The 23,733-nt window shown below is 54.4% G+C and overlaps 1 protein-coding gene across 2 annotated transcripts; it reads left to right on the top strand.

Moving 5' to 3' along the window:
- The first annotated feature begins 1,541 nt into the window (after nt 1–1,541).
- Nucleotides 1,542–23,693, top strand: TBC1D10B (TBC1 domain family member 10B). 2 transcript variants are annotated; one of them, XM_038763608.1, is made up of 10 exons: nt 1,542–1,964; nt 2,004–2,635; nt 4,946–5,045; nt 8,383–8,490; nt 8,691–8,797; nt 19,069–19,183; nt 19,415–19,480; nt 19,576–19,765; nt 21,864–22,018; nt 22,132–22,752. In XM_038763608.1, the coding sequence occupies exons 1-10, from the start codon at nt 1,548–1,550 to the stop codon at nt 22,750–22,752; spliced, it is 2,511 nt and encodes an 836-aa protein (XP_038619536.1). In that variant the 5' UTR covers nt 1,542–1,547. The 2 variants fall into 2 exon arrangements, with proteins under 2 accessions (XP_038619536.1, XP_038619535.1); XM_038763607.1 differs by having other exon boundaries at nt 1,542–2,635; nt 22,132–23,693.
- The last annotated feature ends 40 nt before the right edge of the window (nt 23,694–23,733 follow it).

Genomic DNA, 23,733 nt, shown 5'->3' with positions numbered 1-23,733 from the left:
GGTGGGCGACCTCTCTGATTGGCTCCGGGCCCCACCCTTCGCCACCGCCACCTTCCAGCCCGCCAATTGGTCGGCGGCCGTCACGTCCTGTCTTTTGATTGGCCGCAGCGTCGCGAAGAGGGCGGGGCGGTGTGCGCCTGCGCGCAAGCGCGCGGCCCGGGGAGGGGGGAAGGTTGCCCAAATGGCCGCGCGTGCGCGGTGGCGCAAAGACGGCCACTGATTGACATGAGGGGGCTGCTCCGATTGGCTCCGGGCCCCACCCCTTGCCGCCGCTTCCTTTCCCACCTCCGCCACCTTCCAGCCCGCCAATTGGCCGGCGGCCGTCACGTCCTCTCTTTTGATTGGCCGTAGCGTCGCAAAGCGCGCGGCCCTGGTTGGGGGGGGGTGAAAGGTTGCCCAAATAGCCGCGCGTGCGCGGTGGCGCAAAGACGGCCGCTGATTGACAGGTGGGAGGCCTCTCTGATTGGCTCCGGGCCCCACCCTTCGCCACCACCGCCTTCCAGCCCGCCAATTGGTCGGCGGCCGTCACGTCCTGTCTTTTGATTGGCCGTAGCGCCGCGAAGAGGGCGGGGCGGCGCCGGGGAGGGTGAGGTGGGAGGGGGAAGGCTACCCAAATAGCCGCAAGTGCGCGGTGGCGCAAAGACGTGCGCTGATTGACAGGCGGGAGGCCTCTCTGATTGGCTCCGGGCCCCACCCTTCGCCATCGCCACCTTCTAGCCTGCCAATTGGTCGGCGGTAGTCACGTCCTCTCTTTTGATTGGCCGTTGCGTCGCGAAGAGGGCGGGGCGGTGTGCGCCTGCGCGCAAGCGCGCGGCCCGGGGAGGGTGAGGTGGGAGGGGGAAGGCTACCCAAATAGCCGCGCGTGCGCGGTGGCGCAAAGACGGCCGCTGATTGACAGGTGGGGGGGCTCTCCGATTGGCTCCGGGCCCCACCCTTCGCCGCCGCCACCTTCCAGCCCGCCTATTGGTCGGCGGCCGTCACGTCCTGTCTTTTGATTGGCCGTAGCGCCGCGAAGAGGGCGGGGCGGCGTGCGCCTGCGCGCAAGCGCGCGGACCGGGAAGGGTGTGAGGTGGGGAGGGGAAGGTTGCCCAAATAGCCGCGCGTGCGCGGTGGCGCAAAGACGGCCTTTGATTGACAGGTGGGAGACCTCTCTGATTGGCTCCGGGCCCCACCCTTCGCCGCCACCACCTTCCAGCCCGCCAATTGGTCGGCGGCCGTCACGTCCTCTCTTTTGATTGGCCGTAGCGTCGCGAAGAGGGCGGGGCGGCGTGCGCCTGCGCGCAAGCGCGCGGACCGGGAAGGGTGTGAGGTGGGGAGGGGAAGGTTGCCCAAATAGCCGCGCGTGCGCGGTGGCGCCAAGACGGCCGCTGATTGACAGGGCGGGGGGGGGGGGCGGGTGTGAAAGGGCTTGAGGGAGGCCCGTCGCCCCTCAGGCCAAGGCGGTCGCCCCTTTTGGGGTCCGGGCGACCTCGGCCCCCCAGAGGGTGGCCGTCCCGTCGGGAGGGAGGGGGGGATGTGAGGGGGCTGCTGGCAGGGGGGCCCGCGCCATGGAGACGGGCCTGGTGGCCCCCCCACGCCGCCATGGGGCCTCAGCGGCCCCCTCGCCACCCCCTCGAGGCCCCCGGGCCGGGCCCGTGCTGGTGGTGGCCCCCGGGCCCCCGGTGACCACCGCCACCTCCGCCCCGGTGGCCCTGGTGGCCCCCGGCGAGGCCAGGCCCGCCTGGCCCGCCTCAGCCCCGGCCTTGTCACCTGAGGCGACGCCCGCCAGGACAGGGCCGCCACCAGCCACGGGGACGCCCAGCACAGTGGTGGTCCTCACCCTGGAGTCGGTGACGTCGACCGGCGGCGGCGCCCGCGTGGCGGCCTCGAGGACGGACCAGGCCCCGGGGTCGGGAGACGTCCGGGCCTCCACGAGAACGGTCCTCCCCGGCGGCGAGGCGACGTCAAGCGCGGCCATGGCGGAGGTTGGCGGCGAGGCGACGTCAAGCGCGGCCACGGCGGAGGTTGGCGGCGAGGCGACGTCAAGCGCGGCCATGGCGGAGGTTGGCGGCGAGGCGACGTCAAGCGCGGCCATGGCGGAGGTTGGCGGCGAGGCGACGTCAAGCACGGCCATGGCAGAGGTTGGCGGCGAGGCGACGTCAAGCACGGCCGCGGCGGAGGTTGGCGGCGAGGCGACGTCAAGCGCGGCCACGGCGGAGGTTGGCGTCGCCCCCGCCGCCCGGCCCGGCCTGTCCCCTCAGCCCTCCAGAGCCGTTCCCGGCGTCAAAGTGACCACCAAGCCGCCCGTCGCCCCCAAGCCGGCTTCGGGACCGGCGCTGGGCGGCCTCCGAGGCCCGGAAGAGCCCGGCCCGGCGGCCCCGGTGGCCGTGGTGACGGTGACGCCGGCCCCGGAGCCGGCCGAAGCGGTCCAGGACTTGGGCTCCACGTCCAGCTTGGGGCCCGGGATCCCCGGCCCGCGAGGGCAGGCCCCGGATAGCCTGAGCTACTTGGACTCCGTGAGTCTCATGTCGGGGACCCTGGAGTCTCTGGTGGACGACGCCAGCTCCATGGGTTCCGACTCGGAGATCAACGGGCTAGCCCTCCGCAAGACGGACAAATACGGATTCCTTGGGGGCAGCCAGTATTCGGGCAGCTTGTGAGTACCGGGAGAGAGCCGGGAACGCCCGGATCCCATCGTCGCCCGGCGGGACGCTTGGGCCCGTGTAGCCGAGAGGACGGACGGTGCCTCTGACCGGTTCCGCGACGCCGTTAGATAATAATAATAATAATAATAGTGCCATTTATTAAGCGCTTACTATGTGCAGAGCACTGTTCTAAGCACTGGGGGGATACAAGGTGATCAGGTTGTCCCACGTGGGGCTCACAGTCTTAATCCCATTTTACAGGTGAGGGAACTGAGGCACAGAGAAGTTAAGTGGCTTGCCCAAGGCCCCGCAGCTGACAAGTGGCGGAGCCGGGATTCGAACCTATGACCTCCGACTCCAAAGCCCGGGCTCTTTCCACTGAGCCGCGCTGCTTCTCGTCCTCGCTTGGGAAATAGAGGAGAGGGGGATGCCTGGGTCTGACTGGGAGCAGAGCGAGGAAATAGAACATCCGCTCTGTGTGGGAAGGACCTGGGGTCTTCTCCATCTCCTTGTCCGCCCTCTTTCCCACTTCCCTTTCCCTCCCTTCCCAGGGTCTGAGTCACTCCCGAGGTTTTGGGGGGTGATGGACTCTGACTCCCTCTTTCCTCCAAGCGGAGCGTAGTCCTCCTCCAGCCCCTCTGGAATAATAATGATGGCATTTATTAAGCGCCTACTGTGTGCAAAGCACTGCTCTAAGCGCTGGGGAGGTTACAAGGTGATCAGGTTGTCCCACGTGGGGCTCACAGTCTCCATCCCCGTTTGACAGACGAGGGAACTGAGGCACAGAAAAGTGAAGTGGCGTGCCCGAAGTCACACAGCTGACAAGTGGTGGAGTCGGGATAATAATGGTGGTGTTTATTAAGTGCTTACTCTGTGCAAAGCACTGTTCTAAGCGCTGGGGAGGTTACAAGGTGATCAGGTTGTCCCACATGGGGCTCACGGTCTCCATCCCCGTGTGACAGACGAGGGAACTGAGGCACAGAAAAGTGAAGTGACTTGCCCGAAGTCACACAGCTGACAAGTGGCGGAGTCGGGATAATAATGATGGCGTTTATTAAGCGCTTACTATGTGCAAAGCACTGTTCTAAGCGCTGGGGAGGTTACAGAGTGATCAGGTTGTCCCACGTGGGGCTCACGGTCTCCATCCCCGTTTTACAGATGAGGTCACAGAGGCCCAGAGAAGTGAAGTGACTTGCCCGAAGTCACACAGCTGACAAGTGGCGGAGTCGGGATAATAATGATGGTGTTTATTAAGTGCTTACTATGTGCAAAGCACTGTTCTAAGCGCTGGGGAGGTTACAGGGTGATCAGGTTGTCCCACGTGGGGCTTACGGTCTTCATCCCCATTTTACAGATGAGGTCACTGAGGCCCAGAGAAGTGAAGTGACTTGCCCGAAGTCACACAGCTGACAAGTGGTGGAGTCGGGATAATAATGATGGCGTTTATTAAGCGCTTACTATGTGCAAAGCACTGTTCTAAGCGCTGGGGAGGTTATAGGGCGATCAGGTTGTCCCACGTGGGGCTCACAGTCTTCATCCCCGTTTTACAGATGAGGTAACTGAGGCCCAGAGAAGTGAAGTGACTTGCCCGAAGTCACACAGCTGACAAGTGGTGGAGTCGGGATAATAATGATGGTGTTTAGTAAGCGCTTACTATGTGCAAAGCACTGTTCTAAGCTCTGGGGAGGTTACAAAGTGATCAGGTTGTCCCACGTGGGGCTCACGGTCTTCATCCCCGTTTTACAGACAAGGGAACTGAGGCACAGAAAAGTGAAGTGACTTGCCCGAAGTCACACAGCTGGCAAGTGACGGGGTGGGGATTTGAACCCGTGACCTCTGACTCCAGAGCCCGGGCTCTTTCCACTGAGCCGCGCCGCTTCTCATGTCCTTCAGACCGAGACGATTCCCGGGCCACCCCTCACCTCGGGGACCCGCTGTGCCCTTCTAGATTAGTCAGTCGGTACGAGGACCAAAGGTCCCCGACCATGAAAGTGATGGAGCTTGAAGGGGTCGCGAGGGGAAGGAGGAACCTCGGAGAGAAGATGAGTCAAAACTGTGTAGTGAGCGTGTGCCGTGTGTGCGCAGAGCATCATCATCATCATCAATCGTATTTATTGAGCGCTTACTATGTGCAGAGCACTGCGCTAAGCACTTGGGAGAGGATATTTCTGAGTAATAAAGCCAGTCCTTGCCCTCTGGGAGCTGACGGTACAAGGGAAGTCTGCGGATTTAGGATCCTCAGGGGGAACTAGCATGACTGAGGCGGGAGCGGGAGGAGGGACCGACTGAACCCTTCATTTTTTTCCTTCTTCCTCCCCCAGGGAGAACTCCATCCCCGTCGACGTCGCTCGTCAGCGAGAGCTGAAATGGCTGGAGATGTTCAATAACTGGGATAAGTGGTTGTCTCGGCGCTTCCAGAAGGTACGCGGGGCTGCCGGGAAGGCTTTGCTCTATTTGTGCATAATAATAATAATAATGACGGCATTTATTAAGCGCTTACTATGTGCAAAGCACCGTTCTAAGCGCTGGGGAGGTTACAAGGTGATCAGGTTGTCCCTCGGGGGGCTCACAGTCTTCATCCCCATTTTACAGATGAGGGAACCGAGGCCCGGAGAAGTGAAGTGACTTGCCCAAAGTCACCCAGCTGACAATTGGCGGAGCCGGGATTTGAACCCATGACCTCTGACTCCAAAGCCCATGCTCTTTCCATTGAGCCAGGCTGCTTCTCTATTCTATTTATAGACTAGAGAATGCATATCTATTCTATTTTATTTTGTTAGTATGGTTGGTTTTGGTCTCTGGCTCCCCCTTTTAGACTGTGAGCCCGCTGTCGGGTAGGGACCGTCTCTAGACGTTGCCAACTTGGACTTCCCAAGCGCTTAGTACAGCGCTCTGCACACAGTAAGCGCTCAATAAATACGATTGATTGATTGATTGATTGATTTGCTCCGTCCTCTGAGAGCGGATCACTTGGCCCCGGAGGCCTCGCAGCGCCAAGGATTCAGGGCAGAGGCCAGGGAAAGAACGGGATGACTAGAGAGGCCAGAGGGGAGTCCCATTGGGGTAGGCCTTTGGAGTTGTAGAGTAGAAGGAAAATTCGGAGAGGGACGGCCCCTTACGGGATCAATCAATCAATCAATCAATGGTATTTATTGAGCGCTTACTGTGTGCAGAGCACTGGACTAAGCGCTTGGGAAGTCCAAGGTGGCAACATCTAGAGACGGTCCCTACCCAACAGTGGGCTCACAGTCTAGAAGGGGGAGATAGAACAAAACCAAACATGTTAACAAAATAAAACAAATAGAATAGATATGTTCAAGTAAAATAAATAAATAAATAGAGTAATAAATATGTACAAACGTATATACATATATACAGGTGCTGTGGGGAAGGGAAGGAGGGATCATTCTAGGGTGGGTCAGTCCGTCGTACTTATCGCTTACTGTGCGCGAAACACCGTACTGAGTGCTCAGGGGAGGACAGGCTAACGTTATTATTCTATAATAATACTAACATAATATAATAATACAAACATTATTGGATATATGTTTGTATGTATTTATTACTCTATTTGTACATATTCTATTTATTTTACTTTGTTAATATGTTTTGTTTTGTTGTCTGTCTCCCCCTTCCAGACTGTGAGCCCACTGTTGGGTAGGGACCGTCTCTAGATGCTGCCAACTTGGACTTCCCTAGCGCTTAGTACAGTGCTCTGCACACAGTAAGCGCTCAGTAAATACAGTTGAACGCTTGGGAAGTCCAAGTTGGCAACATCTAGAGACGGTCCCTACCCAATAGCGGGCTCACAGTCTAGAAGGGGGAGACAGAGAACAAAACAAAGCATATTAACAAAATAAAATAAATAGAATAGATATGTACAAGTAAAATAAATAAATGCATGAATGAATATTTTATTTTGTTAATACGTTTTATTTTATTTTATTAGTCTATTTTTTTAAATTTATTTTATTTGTGCATATTTATTCTATTTATTTTGTTAATATGTTTTGTTTTCTGTCTCCCCCTTCTAGACTGTGAGTTGGGTAGGGACTGTCTCTATACGTTGCCAACTTGTACTTCCCAAGCGCTTAGTACAGTGCTCTGCACACAGTAAGCGCTCAATAAATACAATTGAATGAATGAGTGAATGAATATTTATTTTATTTTGTTAATATGTTTTGTTTTGTTTTGTCTCCCCCTTCTAGACTGTGAGCCCGCTGTTGGGTAGGGACCGTCTCTATATGTTGCCAACTTGGACTTCCCAAGCGCTTAGTACCGTGCTCTGCACACAGTAAGCGCTCAATAAATACGATTGAATGAATAGTAATAATAATGGTATTTGTTAAGCGCTTACTATCTGCAAAGCACTGCTGAGGAGGTTACAAAGTGATCAGGTTGTCTCACGGGGGGCTCACAGTATTAATCCCCATTTCTACAGATGAGGTAACTGAGGCCCAGAGAAGTTAAGTGACTTGCCCAAAGTCACACAGCTGACAGTTGGCGGAGTCAGGATTTGAACCCATGACCTCTGACTCCAAAGCCCGGGCTCTTTCCATTGAGCCACGCTGCTTCGTTCCCTCATCTGTAAAATATGGATTAAGACTGTGAGCCCCCCCGTGGGACAACCTGATCACCTTGTATCCCCCCAGCGCTTTGAACAGTGTTTTGCACATAGTAAGCGCTTAACAAATACCATCATTATTATTATTATTATTATTATTCTCTGGGCCTCAGTTCCCTCATCCATAGAATGACAATTGAGACTGTGAGCCCCACCGGGGCTGTGTCCAACCTGACTTGGTTGTATCCCCCCCCCAGTGCTAGTATTAGAGAAGCAGCGCGGCTCAGTGGAAAGAGCCCGGGCTTTGGAGTCAGAGGTCATGGGTTCAAATCCCGGCTCCGCCACATGTCAGCTGTGTGACTTCGGGCAAGTCACTTCACTTCTCTGGGCCTCCGTTCCCTCATCTGTAAAACAGGGATGAAGACTTTGAGCCCCCCGTGGGACAACCTGATCACCTTGTATCCCCCCAGCGCTTTGAACAGTACTTTGCACATAGTAAGCGCTTAACAAATACCATCATTATTATTATTACTATTATTATTATTATTATTATTCTCTGGGCCTCAGTTACCTCATCCATAAAATGGCGGTTGAAACTGTGAGCCCCCCTGGGGCTGTATCCAACCTGACGTGGTTGTATCCCCGCCAGCGCCAGTATTAGAGAAGCAGCGTGGCTCAGTGGAAAGAGCCCGGGCTTTGGAGTTGGGGGTCATGGGTTCAAATCCCGGCTCCGCCACTTGTCATCTGGGTGACTTGGGCAAGTCACTTCACTTCTCTGGGCCTCCGTTCCCTCATCTGTAAAACAGGGATGAAGACTGTGAGCTCCCCTTGGGACAACCTGATCACCTTGTAACCTCCCCGGCGCTTAGAACAGTGCTTTGCACATAGTAAGCGCGTAACAAATGCCATCATTGTTATTATTACCGTGCCTGGCACATAGTGAGCGCTTCAGAAATACCACGATCATTATTGTTGTGTGAAGTGACTCGCCCGAGGTCACGCAGCAGGCAGGCGGCCGAGTCGGGATTAGCACCCTCCGCCCCACGGCTTCCCGACCATCCAAGCGGTGGCGGGAATCCGGGGGCCGAGCAGGATCAGCCGAGGGGCCGGCGCTGCGACTGGAGACCGACCCGGGCGGGAGACGGGGTCGTCCCCGTCGCAGCCGAGCTTAACGGACACCGTCCCTCCCCGCAGGTGAAACTGCGTTGCCGGAAGGGGATCCCCTCGTCCCTAAGAGCCAAGGCCTGGCAGCTCCTGTCCAACAGCCAAGAACTTCTGGAACAGAATTTGGGGAAATTTGAGGTACGGACGCCGGCCAACTCCGCGTCAGCGCCGCAGTTTCCCCTCCCCGGGTCACCTCCGTCTCAAGCGCCGTTGGAGCGGATCGAGTCTCCGTGTTCCCGAATCCGTCCCTGGGAAGTGTGGGACGCTCTCGGCAGGAGGGAGGAGAGGTGGACCCCCAAAGGGGTCCCCAAACGTCCCACCCGTCCTCTTTCCCTTAGGAACTAGAGCGAGCCGCCGGGGATCCCAAGTGGCTGGATGTGATTGAGAAGGATCTCCATCGTCAGTTCCCCTTTCACGAAATGTTCGCTGCTCGCGGCGGCCATGGGTGAGTCCGTTAGTGGCCGGAGGCCTGTCCTGTTCATTCATTCATTCAGTCAGTCGTATTTATTGAGCGCTTACTGTGTGCAGAGCACTGGACTAAGCGCTTGGGAAGTCCTGGGGGGGGCGGCTGGCCGGGTGGCGGAAGGAAACTAGATAACTACAGGTAAGGGAAAAGAACCGAGTACGAGGATATGGACGTAATCCCTGCGGGGGGACGGCTTTCCGAAGGAGGTGTGATTTTCATCGGGCTTGGGAAGTGGGGAGAAGGCCGGGCTGTCGGAGATCTGAAGGAGGTGTGATGTTCGTCGGGCTTGGGAAACGGGGAGAAGGCCGGTCTGTCAGAGGTCTGAAGGAGGTGTGATGTTCGTCGGGCTTGGAAAATGGGGAGAAGGCCGGTCCGTTGGAGGGTTAGGGGGATGGAGTTCCGGGAAGGAGCGAGGGTATGGATGAGGGGTCAAGCAGCGTGCTCTTAGAGTGCCAGGAGAGTGTGAATAGGTTGGTATTAATAATAATGATGATGATGATGATGGCATTTATTAAGCGCTTACTATGTGCAGAGCACTGTTCTCAGCGCTGGGGAGGTGACAAGGTCATCAGGTTGCCCCACTGGGGGCTCACAGTCTTCACCCTCATTTTCCAGATGAGGGAACTGAGGCCCAGAGAAGTGAAGCGACTTGCCCAAAGTCACACAGCCGACAATTGGCGGAGCTGGGATTTGAACCCACGGCCTCTGACTCCAAAGCCCGGGCTCTTTCCACTGAGCCACGCTGCTTATTAGAGGAGCAGAGGGTGTGGGCTGGGTTGTAATTGGACAGGAGTGAGGAAAAGTAAGGCGGAGAGATGGAGTGCCTTGAATCTGGCGGTCAGGAGTGTCTGACTGATCAATCAATCGTATTTATTGAGCGCTTACTGTGTGCAGAGCACTGTACTAAGCGCTTGGGAAGAACAAGTTGGCAACATATAGAGACGGTGCCTACCCAGCAGTGGGCTCACAGTCTAGAAGTCTGATGCAGAGGAAGATGGGCAGTCGGTTGATTGATGGGGTTTTTTTTTTGAGCGTTTACTGCGTGCGGAGCACTGTACTAAAGTCCTTGGGAGAGTGTAATAGAGTTGGTAGACATGTTCCCTGCCCGCCCGAGTTTACGGTCTAGAGAAGCCATTGGAGGCCTCTGAGGGGCGGGGAGACGTCCCCGAAGGATGATATTTTGGAAAAGTGATTTGGGCGGCCAAGTCAAGTAGGATCGGGAAAGGGAGAGGCTGGAGGATGGGGGGTCAGTGAGGAGGCTGACGCAGTCGTCGAGGCCGGATGTGTCAGGTGCTTTTAGACTGTGAGCCCACTGTTGGGTAGGGACTGTCTCTATATGTTGCCAACTTGGACTTCCCAAGCGCTTAGTACAGTGCTCTGCACACAGTAAGCGCTCAATAAATACGATTGAACCCGTGTGATGTCTCCCCCTCCCCATCCCCCCCGCCTTACCTCCTTCCCCTCCCCACAGCACCTGTATATATGTTTGTACGGATTTATTACTCTATTTTATCTGGACATATTTATTCTATTCATTTTATTTGGTTAATATGTTTGGTTTTGTTCTCTGTCTCCCCCTTCTAGAGTGTGAGCCCGCTGTTGGGTAGGGACCGTCTCTCTATGTTGCCAACTTGGACTTCCCAAGGGCTTAGTCCAGTGCTCTGCACACAGTAAGCGCTCAATAAATACGATTGAATAAATACGATTGAATGAATGAACAAAACCAAACATACTAACAAAATAAAATAAATAGAATAGATATGTACAAGTAAAATAAATAAATAAGTAGAGTAATAAATATGTACAAACATATATACATATATACAGGTGCTGTGGGGAAGGGAAGGAGGTAAGATGAGGGGATGGAGAGGGGGACGAGGGGGAGAGGAAGGAAGGGGCTCAGTGTGGGAAGGCCTCCTGGAGGAGGGGAGCTCTCAGCAGGGCCTTGAAGGGAGGAAGAGAGCTAGCTTAGTGGATGGGCAGAGGGATTGGGGGCATTCCAGGCCCGGGGGATGACGTGGGCCGGGGGTCGATGGCGGGACGGGCGAGAACGAGGCACGGTGAGGAGATCAGCGGTGGAGGAGCGGAGGGTGTGGACTGGGCTGGAGAAGGACAGAAGGGAGGTGAGGGAGGAGGGGGCGAGGGGATGGATGGACAGCCTGGAAGCCCAGGGGGAGGAGTTTCTGCCTGATGCGCAGATTGATTGGTAGCCACTGGAGATTTTTGAGGAGGGGAGTAACATGCCCAGAGCGTTTCTGGACAAAGACAATCCGGGCAGCGGCGTGAAGTCTGGATTGAAGTGGGGAGAGACATAAGGATGGGAGATCAGAGAGAAGGTTGATGCAGTAGTCCAGACGGGATAGGATGAGAGCTTGAACGAGCAGGGTAGCGGTTGGGATGGAGAGGAAAGGGCGGATCTTGGCGATGTTGCGGAGCTGAGACCGGCAGGTTTTGGTGACGTTTCGGATGTGAGGGGTGAACGAGAGAGCGGAGTCGAGGATGACACCAAGGTTGCGGGCTTGTGAGACGGGAAGGATGGTAGTGCCATCAACAGAGATGGGAAAGTCAGGGAGAGGGCAGGATTTGGGAGGGAAAACAAGGAGTTCAGTCTTGTACATGTTGAGTTTTAGGTGGCGGGCAGACATCCAGATGGAGATGTCCTGAAGGCAGGAGGAGATGCGAGCCTGGAGGGAGGGAGAGAGAGCAGGGGCGGAGATGTAGATCTGGGTGTCACCAGCGTAGAGATGAGAGTTGAAGCTGTGGGAGCAAATGAGGTCACCGAGGGAGTGAGTGTAGATCGAGAACAGAAGGGGACCAAGCACTGAACCTTGGAGCGCTTACTGTGTGCAGAGCACTGTACTAAGCGCTTGGGAAGTCCAAGTTGGCAACATAGAGAGACGGTCCCTACCCAACAGCGGCTGTATATCTACTTTTCTTGTTCTCTGCTTACTCTCAAGGACCTGATCTGCTTTTGTGGGCTTAGTTCCCATCTCTCGCTGGATGACCTCCCCTCATTCATTCATTCAATCGTATTTATTGAGCGCTGACTGTGTGCAGAGCACTGTACTAAGCGCTTGGGAAGTCCAAGTTGGCAACATATAGAGACGGTCCCTACCCAACAGCGGCTGTATATCTACTTTTCTTGTTCTCTACTTACTCTCAAGGACCTAATCTGCTTTTGTGGGCTTAGTTCCCATCTCTCTCTGGATGACCTCCCCTCATTCATTCATTCAGTCGTATTTATTGAGCACTGACTGTGTGCAGAGCACTGGATTAAGCTCTTGGGAAGTCCAAGTTGGCTTCAATCCTAGTATGGATTGAAGTGGGGAGAGACAGGAGGATGGGAGATCGGAGAGGAGGCTGATACAGTAATCCAGATGGGATAGGATGAGAGCTTGAACGAGCAGCAACCGCCTCCGTCCGCGCTTTGGTCACATCGTGGTCCGGCTGTTGAAGTTGGCCCCGTCCTGTGGTTGCCCTGCTCCCGCCCCTCATTCATTCAGTCGTATTTATTGAGCGCTTACTGTGTGCAGAGCACTGGACTAAGCGCTTGGGAAGTCCAAGTCGGCAACATCTAGAGCCGGTCCCTACCCAACAGCGGGCTCACGGTCTAGAAGGGGGAGACAGAGAACAAAACAAAACATATTAACAGAATAAAATGAATAAAATAAATATGTACCGCGGGGATCATCTGTTTGATCCCCGCCGACTTCCCTCTTGCCTCCCCCTCAAAGCTGTCCACCAACTCTCCCCGTCTTGTACATCAGCGTGGCTCAGTGGAAAGAGCCCGGGCTTTGGAGTCAGAGGTCATGGGTTCAAATGGCGGCTCCGCCGATTGTCAGCTGAGTGACTTTGAGCAAGTCACTTCACTTCTCTGGGCCTCAGTTCCCTCATCTGTAAAATGTAGATTCATTCATTCATTCATTCATTCATTCAATCGTATTTATTGAGCGCTTACTGTGTGCAGAGCACTGGACTAAGCGCTTGGGAAGTACAAGGTGGCAACATATAGAGACGGTCCCTACCCAACAGTGGGCTCACAGTCTAGAAGATAGATGAAGACTGTGAGCCCCCCGTGGGACAACCTGATCACCTTGTAACCTCCCCAGCGCTTAGAACAGTGCTTTGCACATAGTAGGTGCTTAATAAATGCCATCATCATCATCATCATCATTTCTCCCTGCGGCTACGGAGCTGGTAGACCTCATTCCTCCCGAGATGATGATCTCGTGAGAAGCAGCGTGGCTCAGTGGAAAGGGCATGGGCTTTGGAGTCGGAGGTCATGGGTTCAAATCCCGGCCCTGCCAATTGTCAGCTGTGTGACCTTGGGCAAGTCACTTCACTTCTCTGGGCCTCAATTCCCTCATCTGTAAAATGGGGAGGAAGACTGTGAGCCCCCCGTGGGGCAACCTGATCACCTTGTATCCTCCCCAGCGCTTAGAATGGTGCTTTGCACATAGTAAGCGCTTAATAAATGCCATCATCATTATTATTATTATTATTATTGTTATGATCATAACTATGGTATTTGTGCAGTGCTTACTGTGTTAGCAGGCACCGTTCTAAGCCCTGGAGTAGATAATAATAATAATAATAATGATGGTATTTGTTAAGCACTTACTATGTGCAAAGCACTGTTCTAAGCGCTGGGGAGGTTACAAGGTGATCAGGTTGTCCCACGGGGGGCTCACAGTTTCAATCCCCCTTTTTACAGATGAGGGAACTGTGATGGTATTTGTTAAGCGCTTACTATGTGCAAAGCCCTGTTCTAAGCGCTGGGGAGGTTACAAGGTGATCAGGTTGTCCCACGGGGGGGCTCACAGTTTCAATCCCCCTTTTTACAGATGAGGGAACTGTGATGGTATTTGTTAAGCGCTTACTATGTGCAAAGCACTGTTCTAAGTGCTGGGGAGGTTACAAGGTGATCAGGTTGTCCCACGGCGGGCTCACAGTTTTAATCCCCATCTTACAGATGAGGGAACTGAGGCACAGAGAAGTGAAGTGGCTTGCCCAAAGTCACTGCAAGGTGATTGAGTTGGACGCAATCCGTGTTCCACGTAGGCCTCCCGATCTTAACCCCCATTTTACCTGTGAGGGAACTGAGGCCCAGAGAAGTGGAGCGACTCGCCCAAGGTCCCACAGCAGACGAGTCTAGAAGTCCATATACAGCACCTGTATATATGTTCGTACAGATTGATCACTCTATCGATTTTACTCGTAGGTATTGACTATTCTGTTTCTTTTATTTTGTTAATATGTTTTGTTTTGTTGTCCGTCTCCCCCTTCTAGACTGTGAGCCCACTGTTGGGTAGGGACCGTCTCTAGATGTTGCCAACTTGGACTTCCCAAGCGCTTGGTGCAGTACTCTGCACACAGTAAGCGCTCAGTAAATACGATTTAATGAATGAATGAATCCCACCCTGCCCTACCTCCTTCCCCTCCCCACAGCACCTGTATATACGTATATATGTTTGTACGTACTTATTACTCTATTTTATTTGTCCATATTTATTCTATTTATTTCATTTTGTTAATATGTTTTGTTTTGTTGTCCGTCTCCCCCTTCTAGACTGTGAGCCCGGTGCTGGGTAGGGACCGTCGCTAGATGTTGCCAACTTGGACTTCCCAAGCGCTTAGTCCAGTGCTCTGCACACAGTAAGCGCTCAATAAATACGATTGAATGAATGAATGAATCCCCCCCGCCCTACCTCCTTCCCCTCCCCTCAGCACCTGTATATATGTGTATATGTTTGTACATACTTATTACTCGGTTTACTTATTTTATTTGTACATATTTATTCCATTTATTTTATTTTGTTAATATGTTTTGTTTTGTCGTCCGTCTCCCCCTTCTAGACTGTGAGCCCGCTGTTGGGTTGGGACCGTCTCCAGATGTTGCCAACTTATACTTCCCAAGCGCTTAGTACAGTGCTCTGCAATCAATCAATCGTATTTATTGAGCGCTTACTGTGTGCAGAGCACTGGACTAAGCGCTTGGGAAGTACAAGTTGGCAACAGATAGAGACGGTCCCTACTCAGCAGTGGGCTCACAGTCTAGAAGAGTGGGCTCTGAACATAGTAAGCGCTCAATAAATACGATTGAATGAATGAATGAGCTCTGCACATAGTAAGCGCTCAATAAATACGATTGAATGAATGAATGAATGAAGTGACTTGCCCAAAGTCACTGCAAGGTGATTGAGTTGAACGCAATCCCTGTTCCACATAGGCCTCCCGATCTTAACCCCCATTTTACCTGTGAGGGAACTGAGGGCCAGAGAAGTGGAGCGACTCGCCCAAGGCCCCACAGCAGACGAGCGGTGGAGCCGGGACTAGAACCCAGAAGCAGCGTGGCTCCGTGGAAAGAGCCCGGGCTTTGGAGTCAAAGGTCATGGGTTCAAATCCCGGCTCCGCCGACTGTCAGCTGGGTGACTTCGGGCAAGTGGCTTCACTTCCCTGGGCCTCAGTTCCCCCATCTGGAAAATAGGGACGAAGACTGTGAGCCTCACGTGGGACAACTTGATCACCTTGTAACCTCCCCAGCGCTTAGAACAGTGCTTTGCACATCATAAGCGCTTAATAAATGCCTTCATTAATTAATTAATTAATTGATTGATTAGCCCAGGTCCCTTCTCCCTCTCCGGCCTGGGCTCTATCCTGTAGGCTGCACTGCTTCTATTAGGGCAGGCCGGCCCTAAACTGACAGTCTCCCTAATCTTCACTCTGACTTTCCCCGCGTCTGTCGTACCTCCTCCCCCACCACAGATCCCCCAAACCCCAATCCTCCCCATCTCCAAAGCCCTTCTAAACAAAAATCGCACCTTCCTGTCAATTTCCCGAGACCATCCCCAATCCTCCCCATCTCCAAAGCCCTTCTAAAAAAAAATCGCACCTCCCTTTCGATTTTCCGAGACCGTGACTTTCATCAAGAGCCCCTTTTAGACCGTGAGCCCACTGTTGGGTAGGGACTGTCTCTATATGTTGCCAATTTGTACTTCCCAAGAGCTTAGTACAGTGCTCTGCACACAGTAAGCGCTCAATAAATACGATTGATGATGATGATGGTCAACTCGCCAGCCCCTTCGAGCGCTCCCCAGTGTGTTTGGCTCCATCCTCTAGCACCTTGGGGGTACGTAGGGGAAGCAGCGTGGTTCAGTGGGCTTTGGAGTCCGAGGTCATGGGTTCGAATGCCAGCCCCGCCACTTGTCAGCGGGGTGGCTTTGGGCCAGTCACTTCACTTGTCTGGGCCTCAGTCACCTCACCTGTCAAATGGGGATGAAGACTGGGAGCCCCCCGTGGGGCAAGCTGATCACCTCGTAACCTCCGCAGTGTTTAGAACAGTGTATCAATCAATCGTATTGATTGGGCGCTGACTGTGTGCAGAGCACTGGACTAAGCGCTGGGGAAGTCCAAGTTGGCAACATCCAGAGACGGTCCCTAATCAATCAGTCAATCAATCGTATTTATTGAGCGCTTACTGTGTGCAGAGCGCTGTACTAAGCGCTTGGGAAGTCCAAGTTGGCAACATCTAGAGACGGTCCCTACCCAGCAGTGGGCTCACAGTCTAAAAGGGGGAGACAGAGAACGAAACCAAACATACTAACAAAATAAAATAAATAGAATAGATATGTACAAGTAAAATAAATGAATAGAGTAATAAATATGTACAAACATGTATACAGGTGCTGTGGGGAAGGGAAGGAGGTAAGATGAGGGGGAAGCGCTTAATAAATGCCATCATCATCATTATTATTATTATCATTATTATCCACTCCAAGGCTTAGAGTGGTGCCTGCCAACTCAGTAAGCGCTGCACAAATACCATAGTTATGATAATAATAATAGCATTTATTATTTATTTATTTATTTATTATTACATATGGATATCCAGGTAACAATAATAGTAGTAACTGTGGTGTCTGTTAAGCTCTTACCCTGTGCTCTGCACACAGTAAGCGCTCAATAAATACGATTGAATGAATGAATATGTGCCAAGCTCTAGTCTAAGCGCTGGGGTACGTACAGGATAATCGGGCTGGACACAGTCCCTGTCCCACGCGGGGCTCCCAGTCGTCATCCCCATTTTCCAGGTGAGGGAACTAAGGGAAGTGGAGTGACTTGCCCAAGGTCACACAGCAGACGGGATCAGGACCCAGAGCCTGATGACTTGATACCTGTCCACATTCATTCATTCATTCAGTTGTATCGAGCGCTTACTGTGTGCAGAGCACCGTGCTAAGCGCTTGGGAAGTCCAAGTTGGCAACATGTAGAGACTGTGCTAAGCGCTTGGGAAGGCCAAGTTGGCAACGTGTAGAGACTGTGCTGAGCGCTTGGGAAGGCCAAGTTGGCAATCAATCAATCAATCACATATTTATTGAGCGCTTACTATGTGCAGAGCACTGTGCTAAGCGCTTGGGAAGTCCAAGTCGGTAACATCTAGAGTTGGTCCCTGCCCAACAGTGGGCTCACAGTCTCGAGGGGGGAGACAGACGACAAAACAAAACATATTAACAAAATAAAATAAATAGAATAGTAAATATGTACAAGTAAAATAAATAGAGTAATAAATCTGTACAAACATTCATTCATTCTATCGTATTTATTAAGCGCTTACTGTGTGCAGAGCACTGTGCTAAGCGCTTGGGAAGTCCAAGTTGGCAACATGTAGAGGCTGTGCTGAGCGCTTGGGAAGCCCAAGTTGGCAACATGTAGAGGCTGTGCTAAGCGCTTGGGAAGTCCAAGTTGGCAACATGTAGAGACTGTGCTAAGCGCTTGGGAAGTCCAAGTTGGCAACATGTAGAGGCTGTGCTAAGCGCTTGGGAAGTCCAAGTTGGCAACATGTAGAGACTGTGCTAAGCGCTTGGGAAGTCCAAGTTGGCAACATGTAGAGGCTGTGCTAAGCGCTTGGGAAGTCCGAGTCGGCAACATATAGAGATGGTCCCTGCCCAATAGTGGGCTCACAGTCTAGATGGGGGAGACAGATGACAAAACAAAACATATTAACAAAGTAAAATAAATAGAATAGTAAATATGTACAAGTAAAATAGAGTAATAACTCTGTACAAACATTCATCCATTCAATCGTATTTATTAAGCGCTTACTGTGTGCAGAGGACTGTGCTAAGCTCTTGGGAAGTCCAAGTTGGCAACATGTAGAGACTGTGCTAAGCGCTTGGGAAGTCCAAGTTGGCAACATGTAGAGACTGTGCTGAGCGCTTGGGAAGTCCAAGTTGGCAACATGTAGAGACTGTACTAAGCGCCTGGGAAGTCCAAGTTGGCAACATGTAGAGACTGTGCTAAGCGCTTGGGAAGTCCAAGTTGGCAACATGTAGAGACTGTGCTAAGCGCTTGGGAAGTCCAAGTTGGCAACATGTAGAGACTGTGCTAAGCGCTTGGGAAGTCCAAGTTGGCAACATGTAGAGACTGTACTAAGCGCTTGGGAAGTCCAAGTTGGCAACATGTAGAGACTGTACTAAGCGCCTGGGAAGTCCAAGTTGGCAACATATAGAGACGGTCCCTACCCGACAACGGGCTCACAGTCCACATGTTTTGTTTCGTCGTCTGTCTCCCCCTTCTAGACTGTGAGCCCACTGTTGGGTAGGGACCGTCTCTATATGTTGCCGACTTGGACTTCCCAAGCGCTTAGTGCAGTGCTCTGCACACAGTCAGCGCCCAATCAATACAACTGAATGAATAAATACGATTGAATGAATGAATGAATGAATGAATGAGCCCGCTGTTGGGTAGGGCTCCTATCTATTCTATTTATACATATCTGTTCTATTTATTTTATTTTGTTAATATGCTTTTTGTTATTTTGTTACTTTGTTAGTATGTTTGGTTTTGTTCTCTGTCTCCCCCTTTTAGACTGTGAGCCCACTGTTGGGTAGGGACCGTCTCTCTATGTTGCCAACTTGGACTTCCCAAGGGCTCAGTCCAGTGCTCCGCACACAGTAAGCGCTCAATCAATACGATTGATTGACTGATTGATCAGGGACCGTCTCTAGATGTTGCCAACTTGGACTTCCCAAGCGCTCAGTCCACCGTCGGCGCCCACTCAATACGATTGAACGAAGGATTGGGTGAGATCCGCTCGGCCGACACTTTGCTCGTACATCTCGGGACCGCCCTCCCCGTCGTCGACCGTCTGCATCATCATCATCATCAATCGTATTTATTGAGCGCTTACTGTACTAAGCGCTTGGGAAGTCCAAGTTGGCCCTGATTGTCTTCCCGCCTTGGAATTCAGGCAGCAGGACCTGTACCGCATCCTGAAGGCCTACACGATCTACCGCCCGGACGAGGGCTACTGCCAGGCGCAAGCCCCCGTGGCCGCCGTCCTGCTCATGCACATGCCGGCCGAGGTCAGCGGGGGACCCCCGGGGGGGCGGCCGGGGCGGTTGGGGAGGGGGCCGCGGCTCCATCGTCATCAGTCGTATTTATTGAGCGCTTACTGTGTGCAGAGCACTGTACTAAGCGCTTGGGAAGTACAAATTGGCAACGTATAGAGACGGTCCCTACCCAACAGTGGGCTCACAGTCTAAAAAAGCCCCACTCCTCACCCGTCCGCTTCTCGCCCTCCCCGGCGCCTCCAGCAAGCCTTCTGGTGCCTGGTGCAGATCTGCGACAAGTATCTTCCCGGCTACTACAGCGCCGGGCTGGTGAGTCGGGGGCCGGGGGCCGGGGGCGGCGGCGGGGCGGGGGGCGAGGCGGTGGGCGCCGGGCGGCTGGGGACGCGGCGGCGTGTGTCGCGCAGGAGGCCATCCAGCTGGACGGCGAGATCTTCTTCGCCCTGCTGCGCCGGGCCTCGCCCCTGGCCCACCGCCACCTCCGGCGCCAGTGCATCGATCCCGTCCTCTACATGACCGAGTGGTTCATGTGCATCTTCGCCCGCACCCTGCCCTGGGCCTCCGTGCTGCGCGTCTGGGACATGTTCTTCTGCGAGGGTACGGCTGGGGCCTCGCCCGCCCTTCTCAGTAATAATGATAGGGAGAAGCAGCGGGGCTCAGTGGCAAGAGCCCGGGGTCGTGGGTTCCCATCCGGGCTCCGCTGTGTGGCCCTAGGCGAGTTGCTTGACTTCTCGGAGCCTCGGTTACCTCATCTGTCAAATGAGGATTAAGACCGTGAGCCCGCTGTTGGGGAGGGACCGTCTCTATACGTTGCCAGCTTGGACTTCCCAGGCGCTTAGTCCAGTGCTCTGCACACAGTAAGTGCTCAAGAAATATGATTGATTGATTGATGTCTGCTGTGTGACCTTGGGCAAGTTACTTAACTTTTCTGAGTCTGTTACCTCATCTGTAAAATGGGGATTAAGACCGTGAGCCCCACATGCGAGCCAGCTGTTGGGGAGGGACTGTCTCTATATGTTGCCAGCTTGGACTTCCCAAGCGCTTAGCACAGTGCTCTGCACACAGTAAGTGCTCAGTAAATATGATTGATTGATTATGTCTGCTCTGTGACCTTGGGCAAGTTACTTCTCTGAGCCTCAGTTACCTCATCTGTAAAATGGGGATTAAGACCATGAGCCCCACATGTGAGCCCACTGTTGGGTAGGGACCGTCTCTATATGTTGCCAACTTGGGCTTCCCAGGCGCTTAGCACAGTGCTCTGCACACAGTAAGCACTCAATAAATACAATTGATTGATTCTCTGAGCCTGTTACCTCATCTGTAAAATGGAGATTAAGACTGTGAGCCCCACATGTGAGCCCACTGTTGGGTAGGGACTGTCTCTATATGTTGCTAACTTGGACTTCCCAAGCGCTTAGTACAGTGCTCTGCACACAGTAAGCGCTCAATAAATACGATTGATTGATTGATTTCTGCTGTGTGACCTTGGGCAAGTTACTTAACTTCTCTGAGCCTCAGTTACCTCGTCTGTAAAATGGGGATTAAGACTGTGAGCCCCACATGTGAGCCCACTGTTGGGTAGGGACCGTCCCTATATGTTGCCAACTTGGACTTCCCAAGCGCTTAGTCCAGTGCTCTGCACACAGTAAGCGCTCGATAAATACAATTGATTGTTATATGTTGCCAACTTGTACTTCCCAAGCGCTTAGTACAGTGCTCTGCACACAGTAAGCACTCAATAAATACGATTGATTGACAGCCTGATCACTTTGTATCCCCCCCAGCGCTTAGAACAGTGCTTTGCACATAGTAAGCACTTAATAAATGCCAACATTAATAATAATTAATAATGATGATGGCATTTAAGCGCTTACTATGTGCAAAGCATTCATTCATTGGATCGTATTTATTGAGCGCTTACTGTGTGCCGAGCACTGTACCAAGCGCTTGGGAAGTCCAAGTTGGCAACATATAGAGACGGCCCCTACCCAACAGCGGGCTCACAGGCTAGAAGCCCTGTTCTAAGCACTGGGGGGGCTACAAGGTGATCAGGTTGTCCCCCGTGGGGCTCCCAGTCTTCATCCCCATTTGACTGATGAGGTCACTGAGGCCCAGAGAAGTGAAGTGACCTGCCCGCAGTCACACAGCCGACAAGTGGCGGAGCCGGGATTAGAACCCATGACCTCTGACTCGCAAGCCCGGGCTCCGCTTCTTCCCCAAACCCTCCCCGCCTCCCTCCGTCCCTGATTTCCTCTCTCCCTCCTTCCCTCCTCTCCATCGGCTCCTCTTCTCATCACTTCTGTCAGATCCCCTCCATTCCCTCCCCGCCACCCCCAGAGCAAGTTCCCACGTCAGAAAGAGTCTGCCGTCATCCTCATCATCATCATCACGGAGAAGCAGCGTGGCTCGGTGGAAAGAGCCCGGGCTTTGGAGTCCGAGGGCATGGGTTCGAATCCCGGCTCTGCCAATTGTGTGACTTTGGGCAAGTCAACTTCTGTGGGCTTCGGTTCCCTCATCGGTAAAACGGGGATGAAGACTGTGAGCCCCCCGTGGGACATCCTGGTCACCTTGTAACCTCCCCAGCGCGTAGGGCGGTGCTTTGCACATAGTAAGCGCTTAATAAATGTTATTACGACTAGTCGGGCCCCCTCCCCGCCGCACGCCTCCCGGTGACCTCCGACCCCTCTCCCCCCAGGTGTCAAGATCATCTTCCGGGTGGCACTGGTGCTTCTGCGCCATACCCTGGGCTCGGTGGAGAAGCTGCGCGCCTGCCAGGGGATGTACGAGACCATGGAGCAGCTGAGGAACCTGCCGCAGCAGTGCATGCAGGAGGACTTCTTGGTTCACGAGGTAAGCGGGGCGCCGGGACCCCGGAGGGCTCGGCCGCCCCGTTGGGTCGCCCAGAGATGCCGCCGCCGAGGGCCGCGGTTCCCCTCAGCGCGGCCCCCTTTGCCGCCCGTCAGGTGGTGACCCTCCCCGTGTCGGAAGCCCTGATCGAGCGGGAGAACGCGACCCAGCTGAAGAAATGGCAGGAGACCCGGGGGCAGCTGCAGTACCGGCCCTCCCGCCGCCTGCACGGCTCCCGGGCCATCCACGAGGAGCGGCGCCGGCGGCAGCCCCCGCTCGGCCCTTCCTCCAGCCTCCTCAGCCTCCCGGGGCTCAAGAGCCGGGCCGCCCGCGGCGGGGCCGCCCCCTCGCCGCCCCCGCCCGCCCGCCGGGCCAGCGCCGGCCCCTTCCCGGGCCCCGTGGTCACCACCGCCGAGGGCCTGCGGCCCTCCCTCCCCTCCCCGACCGGGAAGAGTGTCCCCCTGGGCCAGGGAAAGGAGGCCAGGAAGCAGGAGAAGGAGCGGCAGAGGCAGGAGAAGGAGCGGCTGAGGCAGGAGAAGGAGCGGGAGAGGCTGGAGAAGGAGCGGGAGAAGCAGGAGAAGGAGCGGGAGAAGAAGCGGGAGAAGGAGCGGCAGAAGCAGGAGAAGAAGGCTCAGGGCCGGAAGGCGTCGCTCCGCCAGAAGCCCGATGGGCCGCCGCCTCAGGAAGCGGGCGACGGGCCTTCCCCCGTCGGGGGCCAGCAGGACAGTTATTTCTAGCCCCTTCCCCCTCTCCCTGACGGACTTCACCGCCCCTTCTCCCCCCGTTTCCCGCCCGCCCTCCTCCCCGGCTCCCCCTTCCCCACCGTTTCCCGCAGCCAACTACATCCCAGACGTCCCTCAGCCGGGTGGGCCCGGTCGTATTCCCCCCCCCCGCCGCCCCCATCCCTCGCTCCAGTATTTCCCCGTTGTCGGTGGCCATCGCTGCTTCCTCTCCCCCCCCCCAACCCGCCGCACGGCTCCCGTTCGGCCCGGCTGCCCCGTCTCCGTGCCGTTTTCACGTCTTCGCTCCTGGCGGTGCGGGGCCGGGGGGAAGGGCCCCTTTAGGGGAGGTTTGGCTCTCCGGATTCACACTCCTAGGAGCGACTCGGTCGTTCCCCTTCGGTGGAAGAATGGCTCAACACTCCTTTTCTCCTGGCCTTAACCAGCTCCTCAGCTCCCCGTCCTCAAGCCAGACTCGGGGAGGGGGCCACGTGGGTACCCCCCTCTCTATTTTTTATATATATATATATATCTCTCTGATGTCTCTATATGTAATTATGTACACAGGACTCTGGGGACATTGGGAAACAGATCTCGGATCTTTCTTCTTTGCTTCCCTCTCCCTCGTTTTGCTTGCAGGTTTATTTAAGGGGACTGGCACTGGATCGGAAGTGTCCCCAAACTCCGGCTTTACCGTTTTCTCGTCTCCCTGACCTCCTCTATCCTGTTCCCCCCCCCACTTCCCTTTCTGGCCACCCTCGCTCGGTCGCCGCCGTGCGCGTCTCTTTCCCGTCGGAGTCGGATTTCCCCTCCCTCCTCCCCGGGAGGGAAAGGTTGTTTACAGTCCGCCGCCCGTCTCGCCCTCCCCGCGCCTCTTCTACCTCCACCCGCCCAGGCCGCTCGCCCCCAGCCCACGTCGCGCTCTGTGGAACCGGGAAAGAACAAAACTGCTGTCGTGCCCCGTGCCTGCCTCTTGCCTGCTTATTGTGGGACGGGCCG

Source organism: Tachyglossus aculeatus, chromosome 21, assembly GCF_015852505.1.
Source record: "Tachyglossus aculeatus isolate mTacAcu1 chromosome 21, mTacAcu1.pri, whole genome shotgun sequence".
NCBI classification, from domain to species: Eukaryota; Metazoa; Chordata; class Mammalia; order Monotremata; family Tachyglossidae; genus Tachyglossus; species Tachyglossus aculeatus.
Note: the sequence above shows the minus strand (reverse complement) of the source record. Positions and strands in the feature narration are given on the sequence as shown.

Coding starts and splice junctions, on each gene's coding strand:
- TBC1D10B (XM_038763607.1), top strand. CDS start 1,548: ATGGAGACGGGCCTGGTGGCCCCCCCACGCCGCCATGGGGCCTCAGCG. Junction 19,481..19,575: donor GCTACTACAGCGCCGGGCTG/GTGAGTCGGGGG, acceptor TGTGTCGCGCAG/GAGGCCATCCAGCTGGACGG. Junction 22,019..22,131: donor AGGACTTCTTGGTTCACGAG/GTAAGCGGGGCG, acceptor GCCGCCCGTCAG/GTGGTGACCCTCCCCGTGTC.